The 12500-nt window shown below is 47.3% G+C and overlaps 1 protein-coding gene across 10 annotated transcripts in view; it reads left to right on the top strand.

Moving 5' to 3' along the window:
• Nucleotides 1-12500, top strand: part of LOC115119506 (transcription factor COE1-A-like) — a 389994-nt gene that overhangs the window by 320782 nt on the left and 56712 nt on the right. For all 10 annotated transcript variants that reach the window (XM_065023924.1, XM_065023922.1, XM_065023916.1 and 7 more), the window contains exon 11: nucleotides 4826-4914. In XM_065023924.1, coding sequence (XP_064879996.1) covers nucleotides 4826-4914 — 89 coding nt within the window. The remainder of the gene's footprint in view (nucleotides 1-4825; nucleotides 4915-12500) is intronic.

Below are 12500 nucleotides of genomic sequence, written 5' to 3'. Positions count from 1 at the left end.
ACCATACGTGCTTTTTACACTCACTTTCATAAATAAGGGCAGTCTAGCTTCATGGGAATGTGAAATTACTTCCATTAGCCACGATAGAATATTTAAATCTCTTCCACTGTGCTTCACATTGACTTGCATTAGCTACAATCATATATGTAAATCCCCTCCACTCTTCTTTACATTGACTTGCATTAGCTACAATCATATATGTAAATCCCCTCCACTCTTCTTTACATTGACTTCCATTAGCTACAATCATATATGTAAATCCCCTCCACTCTTCTTTACATTGACTTGCATTAGCTACAATCATATATGTAAATCCCCTCCACTCTTCTTTACATTGACTTCCATTAGCTACAATCATATATGTAAATCCCCTCCACTCTTCTTTACATTGAATTCCATTAGCTACAATCATATATGTAAATCCCCTCCACTCTTCTTTACATTGACTTCCATGAGCTACAATCATATATGTAAATCCCCTCCACTCTTCTTTACATTGAATTCCATTAGCTACAATCATATATGTAAATCCCCTCCACTCTTCTTTACATTGACTTGCATTAGCTACAATCATATATGTAAATCCCCTCCACTCTTCTTTACATTGACTTCCATTAGCTACAATCATATATGTAAATCCCCTCCACTCTTCTTTACATTGACTTCCATTAGCTACAATCATATATGTAAATCCCCTCCACTCTTCTTTACATTGACTTCCATTAGCTACAATCATATATGTAAATCCCCTCCACTCTTCTTTACATTGACTTCCATTAGCTACAATCATATATGTAAATCCCCTCCACTCTTCTTTACATTAGCTTTGTTATCTGTGCCGAACACAACAGGTGTATAGACCTTACAGTGAAATGCTAACAAAAGGTGTAGTAGACTTACAGTGAAATTGAATACAAGGTGTAGTAGACCTTACAGTGAAATGCCACAACAGGTGTAGTAAAAAATGCAACACAACAGGTGTAGTAGACCTTACAGTGAAATCTCAAATCAAATCAAATTGTAATAGTCACATGTGCCGAACACAACAGGTGTAGTAGACCTTACAGTGAAATGCCGAACACAACAGGTGTAGTAGACCTTACAGTGAAATGCTGAATACAACAGGTGTAGTAGACCTTACAGTGAAATGCTGAATACAACAGGTGTAGTAGACCTTACAGTGAAATGCTGAACACAACAGGTGTAGTAGACCTTACAGTGAAATGCTGAATACAACAGGTGTAGTAGACCTTACAGTGAAATGCTGAACACAACAGGTGTAGTAGACCTTACAGTGAAATGCCGAACACAACAGGTGTAGTAGACCTTACAGTGAAATGCCGAACACAACAGGTGTAGTAGACCTTACAGTGAAATGCCGAACACAACAGGTGTAGTAGACCTTACAGTGAAATGTGAAATGCCGAACAACAAGACCTTACAGGAAATGTGTAGTAGACCTTACAGTGAAATGTAGTAGACTGAATACAACAGGTGTAGTAGACCTTACAGTGAAATGCTGAATGGTGTAATAGACCTTACAGTGAAATGCTGAATACAACAGGTGTAGTAGACCTTACAGTGAAATGCTGAATACAACACAACAGGTGTAGTAGACCTTACAGTGAAATGCTGAGTGAAATACTGAATACAACAGGTGTAAACCTTACAGTGAAATGCTGAATACAACAGGTGTAGTAGACCTTACAGTGAAATGCTGAATACAACAGGTGTAGTAGACCTTACAGTGAAATGCTGAATACAACAGGTGTAGTAGACCTTACAGTGAAATGCTGAATACAACAGGTGTAGTAGACCTTACAGTGAAATGCTGAATACAACAGGTGTAGTAGACCTTACAGTGAAATGCTGAATACAACAGGTGTAGTAGACCTGACAGTGAAATGCTGAAGACAACAGGTGTAGTAGACCTTACAGTGAAATGCTGAACACAACAGGTGTAGTAGACCTTACAGTGAAATGCTGAACACAACAGGTGTAGTAGACCTTACAGTGAAATACTGAATACAACAGGTGTAGGTAGACCTTACAGTGAAATGCTGAATACAACAGGTGTAGGAGACCTGACAGTGAAATGCTGAATACAACAGGTGTAGTAGACCTTACAGTGAAATGCTGAACACAACAGGTGTAGTAGACCTTACAGTGAAATGCTGAACACAACAGGTGTAGTAGACCTTACAGTGAAATGCTGAATACAACAGGTGTAGGTAGACCTTACAGTGAAATGCTGAATACAACAGGTGTAGTAGACCTTACAGTGAAATGCTGAACACAACAGGTGTAGTAGACCTTACAGTGAAATGCTGAATACAACAGGTGTAGTAGACCTTACAGTGAAATGCTGAACACAACAGGTGTAGTAGACCTTACAGTGAAATGCTGAACACAACAGGTGTAGGTAGACCTTACAGTGAAATGCTGAACACAACAGGTGTAGTAGACCTTACAGTGAAATGCCGAACACAACAGGTGTAGTAGACCTTACAGTGAAATGCTGAATACAACAGGTGTAGTAGACCTTACAGTGAAATGCTGAATGCAACAGGTGTAGTAGACCTTACAGTAAAATGCTGAACACAACAGGTGTAGTAGACCTTACAGTGAAATGCTGAATGCAACAGGTGTAGTAGACCTTACAGTAAAATGCTTACTTACTATCTCCTAACCAACAATGCAGTTTAAAACCATTTAGATAAATTACGGATAAGAATAAAAAATAAAAGTAACAAGTAATTAAAGAGCAGCAGTAAAATAACAATAGCAAGACTATATACAGGGGGTACCGGTACAGAGTCAATGTGGAGGCTATATACAGGGGGTAGCGGCACAGAGTCAATGTGTGGGGGCACCGGTTAGTTGAGGTAATATGTATATGTAGGTAGAGTTATTAAAGTGACTATGAGTAGATGATAACAACAGAGTAGCAGCGGTGTAAAATAGGGGGCAATGCAAATAGTCTGGGTAGCCATTTGATTAGGTGTTCAGGAGTCTTATGGCTTGGGGGTAGAAGCTGTTTAGAAGCCACTTGGACCTAGACTTGGCGCTCCGGTACCACTTTCTGTGCGATAGCAGAGAGAACAGTCTATGACTGGGGTGGCTGGAGTCTTTGACAATTTTCAGGGCCTTCCTCTGACACCGCCTGGTATAGACATCCTGGATGGCAGGAAGCTTGGCCCCAGTGACGTACTGGGCTGTTCGCACTACCCTCTGTAGTGCCTTGCAGTTGGAGGCCCAGCAGTTGCCATACCAGGCAGTGATGCAACCAGTGCTCTCGATGGTGCAGCTCTAGAACCTTTTGAGGATCTGAGGACCCATATGCCAAATCTTTTCAGTCTCCTGAGGGGGAATAGGTTTTGTCGTGCCCGCTTCACGACTGTCTTGGTGTGCTTGGACCATGTTAGTTTGTTGGTGATATGGACGCCAAGGAACTCGAAGCTCTCAACCTGCTCCACTACAGCCCCATTGATGAGAATGGGGGCGTGCTCAGTCCTCTTTTTCCTGTTGTCCACAATCATCTCCTTTGTCTTGATCACGTTGAGGGGGAGGTTGTTGTCCTGGCACCATACGGCCAGGTCTCTGACCTCCCCCCTATAGGCTGTCTCCTCATTGTCGGTGATCAGGCCTACCACTGTTGTGTCATCGTCAAACTTAATTATGGTGTTGGAGTCATGCCTGGCCTTGCAGTCATGAGTGAACAGGGAGTACAGGAGGGGACTAAGCACGCACCCCTAATGGGCCCCTGTGTTGAGGATCAGCGTGGCGGATGTGTTGTTACCTACCCTCACCACCTGGGGACAGCCCGTCAGGAAGTCCAGGATCCAGTTGCAGAGGGAGGTGTTTAGTCCCAGGGTCTTTAGCTTATTGATGAGCTTTGAGGGCACTATGGTGTTGAATGCTAAGCTGTAGTCAGTGAATAGCATTCTCACATAGGTGTTCCTTTTGTCCCGGTCGGAAAGGGCAGTGTGGAGTGCAATAGAGATAGCATCATCTGTGGATCTGTTGGGATGGTATGCACATTGGAGTGGGTCTAGGGTTTCTGGGATAATGGTGTTGATGTGAGCCATGGATCAGCTTTTCAAAGCACTTTATGGCTACAGACGTGAGTGCTACGGGTCGGTAGTCATTTAGGCAGGTTACCTTGGTGTTCCTGGACACAGGGGCTATGGTGGTCTGCTTAAAACATGTTGGGTATTACAGACTCGGACAGGGACATGTTGAAAATGTCAGTGAAAGCCTGTTTTGGTAAAAAGCTAAGGGCCTGGAGAAATGTAACCACTCTCAGATTAATAGACGCAATAACTGACCATCCGTGATATCAAAATGATTTTTATTAACCATGTTGTGAGTGTACAGTGTTTGTTTACGTTTACAATGTTTACAAACATAGGAGAAAAACAAGCTCATATGTTGTGTTCCCATGGGGTGTGACAGTTAAACTAAGCTCATGAGTCATTCCTAAGTTATATTCTTGAAGAATCAATGGGTATATATAATTAATTAACAAGTTTTAAAAAATGGGTGTAGCAAAGACATATTGCCCCTTTAAAGCAATCACAGGCTGGAAAGGGCCTTGGTACCGGTTATTTGATATATTCTTTGATGTACTACTCTTGATAGATATTGTACTTCCTGTGGAACACAACTTCAGAAATTAGCTGGTAAAATTAATAAAACAAGATGAATACTGTACGAAGAGTGAACTCAACTCCAGATTATATTCTGAACGTATGACGAAAACATTCATTGTTATGAGATTATTTTACAGTGCTCTAATCGTTCAGTATTGTGCGTGTGTCCTCAGCTCTGAATGAACCCACCATCGACTACGGTTTCCAACGACTGCAGAAGGTCATCCCCCGGCACCCTGGGGATCCAGAACGCCTTCCAAAGGTACCAGTCGCACTTCCTGTTCTTCAAATGACCAATCAGTCCACAGCCTTGTACACTAACTGTCCAATCAGAGTCTATCAGTCACACTTCCTGTTTTTCAACTGACCATTTAGTCCACAGCCTGTACCCTAACTATCCAATCAGAGTCTATCAGTCACACTTCCTGTTTTTCAACTGACCATTTAGTCTCCAGCCTGTACCCTAACTGTCCAATCAGAGTCTATCAGTCACACTTCCTGTTTTTCAACTGACCATTTAGTCCACAGCCTGTACCCTAACTGTCCAATCAGAGTCTATCAGTCACACTTCCTGTTTTTCAACTGACCATTTAGTCCACAGCCTGTACCCTAACTGTCCAATCAGAGTCTATCAGTCACACTTCCTGTTTTTCAACTGACCATTTAGTCCACAGCCTGTACCCTAACTGTCCAATCAGAGTCTATCAGTCACACTTCCTGTTTTTCAACTGACCATTTAGTCCACAGCCTGTACCCTAACTGTCCAATCAGAGTCTACACGTCTAAACCATTACGACCAACGGATCATTTCTCTTTAGATGTGTCAGTTTATCCTCTCCAAATCAAAATCCAATCAAAGGTTAACTGTCCAAAGCAGGTATATAATGGTGCAAACTTCCTCCTTCAACAGGGGACTGACCATATTCAGCTCCACAGCCTGTACCCTAATATTCAGCTGAATCAGAGTGTATCAGTCACACTATTCAGCTGAACCTTTCAACTGACCATTATTCAGCTGAACCTTAGCCTGTAGCCGTGTCGGGTCAACTGTCTACATATTCAGCTGAACCTATCGTACTCAGCACTGTCGGGTCACTCCTACATATTCAGCTGAACCTTATTTAGCCACAGCCTCCTGTATTCAGCTGAACCTGTCCTGTAATGTCGGGTCACTCCTACATATTCAGCTGAACCTTATCGTCTAAACCCTTATCGTACTGTAGCCGTGTCGGGTCACTCCTACATATTCAGCTGAACCTTATCGTTGTATCCTCGGGTCACTCCTAATATTCAGCTGAAATCCAATCAAGCCGTGTCACTCCTACATATTCAGCTGAACCTTATCGTACTGTAGCCGTGTTCACTCCTACATATTCAGCTGAACCTTATCGTAATGGTGCAGTGTCGGGTCACTCCTACATATTCAGCTGAACCTTATCGTACTGTAGCCGTGTCGGGTCACTCCTACATATTCAGCTGAACCTTATCGTACTGTAGCCGTGTCGGGTCACTCCTACATATTCAGCTGAACCTTATCGTACTGTAGCCGTGTCGGGTCACTCCTACATATTCAGCTGAACCTTATCGTACTGTAGCCGTGTCGGGTCACTCCTACATATTCAGCTGAACCTTATCGTACTGTAGCCGTGTCGCTGAACCTTATCGTCAGCCGTCCTCCTACATATTCAGCTGAACCTTATCGTACTGGGTAGCCGTGTCGGGTCACTCCTATTCAGCTGAACCTTATCGTGTCGGGTCACTCCTACATATTCAGCTGAACCTTATCGTACTGTAGCCGTGTCGGGTCACTCCTACATATTCAGCTGAACCTTATCGGGTCACTCCTACATATTCAGCTGAACCTTATCGTACTGTAGCCGTGTCGGGTCACTCCTACATATTCAGCTGAACCTTATCGTACTGTAGCCGTGTCGGGTCACTCCTACATATTCAGCTGAACCTTATCGTACTGTAGCCGTGTCGGGTCACTCCTACATATTCAGCTGAACCTTATCGTACTGTAGCCGTGTCGGGTCACTCCTACATATTCAGCTGAACCTTATCGTACTGTAGCCGTGTCGGGTCACTCCCTACATATTCAGCTGAACCTATTCAGCTGAACCTTATCGTTCTGTAGCCGTGTCGGGTCACTCCTACATATTCAGCTGAACCTTATCGTACTGTAGCCGTGTCGGGTCACTCCTACATATTCAGCTGAACCTTATCGTACTGTAGCCGTGTCGGGTCACTCCTACATATTCAGCTGAACCTTATCGTACTGTAGCCGTGTCGGGTCACTCCTACATATTCAGCTGAACCTTATCGTACTGTAGCCGTGTCGGGTCACTCCTACATATTCAGCTGAACCTTATCGTACTGTAGCCGTGTCGGGTCACTCCTACATATTCAGCTGAACCTTATCGTACTGTAGCCGTGTGGGTCACTCCTACATATTCAGCTGAACCTTATCGTACTGTAGCCGTGTCGGGTCACTCCTACATATTCAGCTGAACCTTATCGTACTGTAGCCGTGTCGGGTCACTCCTACATATTCAGCTGAACCTTATCGTACTGTAGCCGTGGGTCACTCCTACATATTCAGCTGAACCTTATCGTCTGTAGCCGTACATATTCAGCTGAACCTTATCGTACTGTAGCTGTATTCAGCTGAACGTCGTCGGGTCACTCCTACATATTCAGCTGAACCTTATCGTACTGTAGCCGTGTCGGGTCACTCCCTACATATTCAGCTGAACCTTATCGTACTGTATTCAGCTGAACCTGTCGGGTCACTCCTACATATTCAGCTGAACCTTATCGTACTGTAGCCGTGTCTGGTCACTCCTACATATCCAGCTGAACCTTATCGTACTGTAGCCGTGTCGGGTCACTCCTACATATTCAGCTGAACCTTATCGTACTGTAGCCGTGTCGGGTCACTCCTACATATTCAGCTGAACCTTATCGTACTGTAGCCGTGTCGGGTCACTCCTACATATTCAGCTGCACCTTATCGTTCTGTAGCCGTGTCGGGTCACTCCTACATATTCAGCTGAACCTTATCGTACTGTAGCCGTGTCGGGTCACTCCTACATATTCAGCTGAACCTTATCGTACTGTAGCCGTGTCGGGTCACTCCTACATATCCAGCTGAACCTTATCGTACTGTAGCCGTGTTGGGTCACTCCTACATATTCAGCTGAACCTTATCGTACTGTAGCCGTGTTGGGTCACGACCCTGTAGATCCAGCTGAACCTTATCGTACTGTAGCCGTGTTGGGTCACAACCCTGCGCTTCCAGCTGAACCTTAGCGTTCTGTAGCCTTAGTGGGTCACGACCCTATGATCCAGCTGAACCTTAGTGTTCTGTAGCCGTAGTGGGTCACGACCCCGGGATCCAGCTGAACCTTAGTGTTCTGTAGCTGTAGTGGGTCACGACCCCGGGATCCAGCTGAACCTTAGTGTTCTGTAGCCGTAGTGGGTCACGACCCTGGGATCCAGCTGAACCTCAGTGTTCTGTAGCCGTAGTGGGTCACGACCCCGGGATCCAGCTGAACCTTAGTGTTCTGTAGCCGTAGTGGGTCACGACCCCGGGATCCAGCTGAACCTTAGTGTTCTGTAGCCGTAGTGGGTCACGACCCTGGGATCCAGCTGAACCTTAGTGTTCTGTAGCCGTAGTGGGTCACGACCCTGGGATCCAGCTGAACCTTAGTGTTCTGTAGCCGTAGTGGGTCACGACCCTGGGATCCAGCTGTCTCGATCTGATGAGTTGTTTATCACTAAAGTGCGTCCAGCTACGCACACTTCCTGTGACATCAAGAGAGCAGACTCACGTGTCAACAACGGTGGAGTCCTTATTCATCTCCAATGTCAACAACGACACACAGACTCCTGCACATGTGTTAACGATGTCACATGTGTTAACGATGTCACATGTGGCCGTGCGAACATGTTCAATGGAAGGGCAGAGACGTTGACATCACTGCTGTGGAAGAGCAGGTAACGTTACCTAGAGATGGTACCAAAGCAAAGCACAACAGTCCTTTATTCCCTCACCTGCAGTGTGTGTGTGTGTGTGTGTGTGTGTGTGTGTGTGTGTGTGTGTGCCTGTGTGTCTGTGTGTGTCTGTGTGTGTGTGTGTGTGTGTGTGTGAGCTGCAGAAAAGCAGAGTGTAAATTGATTCTTTGGGAGTAATAAATATACGGCACTTTATCTTGTTATACGCATACGTACCCTATCGCCCACCCCTCCGCTAGCCTTTCCCAGCACCCCTCTGCTGCTAGCCTTTCCCAGCACCCCTCCTGTTCCCATCCTACCCTCCCTGACCCAGCACCCCTCCTATTTCCACCCTACCCTCCCTGACCCAGCACCCCTCCTGTTTCCACCCTACCCTCCCTGACCCAGCTGCTCCTGGCTGTTCCCATCCTACCCTCCCTGACCCAGCACCCCTCCTGTTTCCACCCTACCCTCCCTGACCCAGCACCCCTCCTGTTTCCACCCTACCCTCCCTGACCCAGCACCCTCCTATTTCCACCCTACCCTCCCTGACCCAGCACCCCTCCTGTTTCCACCCTACCCTCCCTGACCCAGCACCCCTCCTATTTCCACCCTACCCTCCCTGACCCAGCACCCCTCCTGTTTCCACCCTACCCTCCCTGACCCAGCTGCTCCTGGCTGTTCCCATCCTACCCTCCCTGACCCAGCTACTCCTGGCTGTTCCCGTCCTACCCTCCCTGACCCAGCTACTCCTGGCTGTTCCCATCCTACCCTCCCTGACCCAGCTGCTCCTGGCTGTTCCCATCCTACCCTCCCTGACCCAGCTGCTCCTGGCTGTTCCCATCCTACCCTCCCTGACCCAGCTGCTCCTGGCTGTTCCCATCGTACCCTCCCTGACCCAGCTACTCCTGACTCTGCTCTGCCTGGTCCTTAGGAGAGAAATACAGGCAATGACCGTCAGCACACACAAACACACATATACTGTATGGACCTATAGTAGGCTTTCTTCTATCTCACCTGAACCCTGGTGACGGAAACTACTGATACTAACCTGGACTCTGATGATGGAAACGACTGATACTAACCTGGACTCTGGTGATGGAAACTACTGATACTAACCTGGACTCTGATGATGGAAACGACTGAAACCAACCTTGACTCTGGTGATGGAAACAACTGAAACCAACCTTGACTCTGGTGAGGGGAACGACTGAAACCAACCTTGACTCTGGTGAGGGAATCGACTGAAACCAACCTTGACTCTGGTGAGGGAATCGACTGTTCTCATGACATTAGTAACTAGAGGATCTCCAGTCATGACAGAGGTGAAAGTAAGGATACGTTACTGTAGGACATGTGACCTATCAGAGAAGACTGAGGGAGGGGAAGTGGAGGATAGGGTACTGTAGGACATGTGACCTATCAGAGAAGACTGAGGGAGGGGAAGTGGAGGATAGGGTACTGTAGGACATGTGACCTATCAGAGAAGACTGAGGGAGGGGAAGTGGAGGATAGGGTACTGTAGGACATGTGACCTATCAGAGAAGACTGAGGGAGGGGAAGTGGAGGATAGGGTACTGTAGGACATGTGACCTATCAGAGAAGAATGAGGGAGGGGAAGTGGATGCCTTTAGTTGGGTGTACACATGCCTCACTTCATTAGTTCACATTAGTATTTACAGCAGCATCAGCCGTGTAATATGCAACCAGGCAGCTATTGTAGCCATCGCTCCATAACATTACCCCCTCCACTCACTCACTCACTCACACACCCACTCACCCACTCACTCACTCACTCACTCACTCACTCACTCACTCACTCACTCACTCACTCACTCACTCACTCACTCACTCACACACCCACTCACCCACTCACTCACTCACTCACTCACCACCACCACTCACTCACTCACACACCCACTCACCCACTCACTCACTCACTCACTCACTCACTCACTCACTCACCACACTCACCACTCACCACTCACCCACTCACACACCACTCACCCACTCACTCACTCACTCACTCACTCACTCACTCACTCACTCACTCACTCACTCACTCACTCACCCACTCACACACCCACTCACCCACTCACTCACTCACTCACTCACTCACTCACTCACTCACTCACTCACTCACTCACTCACTCACCCACTCACCCACACCCACTCACCCACTCACCCACTCACCACTCACTCACCCACTCACTCACTCACCCACTCACACACCCACTCACTCACTCACTCACTCACTCACCACTCACTCACCCACTCACACACCCACTCACCCACTCACTCACTCACTCACTCACTCACTCACCACCACCACTCACTCACTCACCCACTCACACACCCACTCACCCACTCACTCACTCACTCACCACTCACCACTCACTCACTCACTCACCCACTCACACACCCACTCACCCACTCACTCACCCACTCACTCACTCACCACCACCACCACCACTCACTCACTCACTCACACACCCACTCACCCACTCACTCACTCACTCACTCACCCACTCACTCACTCACTCACTCACTCACTCACTCACTCACTCACTCACTCACCCACACACACCCACTCACCCACCCACTCACCCACTCACTCACTCACTCACTCACTCACTCACTCACTCACTCACCACTCACCACCACCACCACCCACCCCTCACTCACTCACTCACTCACTCACTCACTCACTCACCACTCACTCACTCACTCACTCACCCACTCACACACCCACTCACCCACTCACTCACTCACTCACCCACTCACCCACTCACTCACTCACTCACCCACTCACACACCCACTCACTCACTCACTCACCACTCACCACTCACCCACTCACACACCACTCACCACCACTCACTCACTCACTCACCCACTCACTCACTCACTCACTCACCCACTCACTCACTCACTCACCCACTCACTCACTCACTCACCCACTCACCCACTCACTCACTCACTCAATCACTCACTCACTCACTCACTCACTCACCCACCCACTCACTCACTCACTCACTCACTCACTCACTCACTCACTCACTCACTCACTCACTCACTCACTCACCCACTCACTCACTCACTCACTCACTCACTCACTCACTCACTCACCCACCCACTCACTCACTCACCCACCCACACCCACTCACTCACTCACTCACTCACTCAGTCACACCCCCAGCATTTCAAGCCATTTTGCCCTATAGGACGCAGACCAGTGCACCGTCATGTCCACTTATGTTGGTTTGATTTGTAAAATAATCTGACACATGGACTTGGAGGTAGTCGTTTTCACTGCGTTAGTTTACCTCTTACATCAGCATGGAGTGACAAGTCACGTGTTGAATACATTCTCCAACATCTCATAACGTTCATAGTAGTGAGAGGTGGCTTCTAGCAGGAAGTGATGATCTGATGATGTCATCAGGCATCCCCCCACACTGGTGGTTATCTGTGACAAGTCACGCCTGGCTGCAGCTGTTCTGGGGAGGACAGACCTGATAAACCTCTGTAGGTAGTGATGGTGACAATGCCAGTTGGGTCTGTCTGCTCTCTAGCTCTGCTCTACAGTCCACCCGGCAGGCATAGCCGGAGCCTCAAAGGGTACTTTACAATGGTCAGCATTCTCTTGGTCCAGGCCAGTAGCAAGCGTTTACAGTACTGTCAGATCTGGAGTTTAGTAGCCACATCTCGATGAGACTGGATTGTCAAAGACTCAGTTTGTAAGCTGAGGAGGACCTCATTTGGATAAGGTCATGTGGCTATTGTCTGTGATTCAGATTGATAGTGTGCTACTCAGTAAGCAATATCCAATCCATTACTTTAAAGCCTTTGAG

Source organism: Oncorhynchus nerka, linkage group LG10 (assembly GCF_034236695.1).
Source record: "Oncorhynchus nerka isolate Pitt River linkage group LG10, Oner_Uvic_2.0, whole genome shotgun sequence".
NCBI lineage: Eukaryota > Metazoa > Chordata > Actinopteri > Salmoniformes > Salmonidae > Oncorhynchus > Oncorhynchus nerka.
Note: the sequence above shows the minus strand (reverse complement) of the source record. Positions and strands in the feature narration are given on the sequence as shown.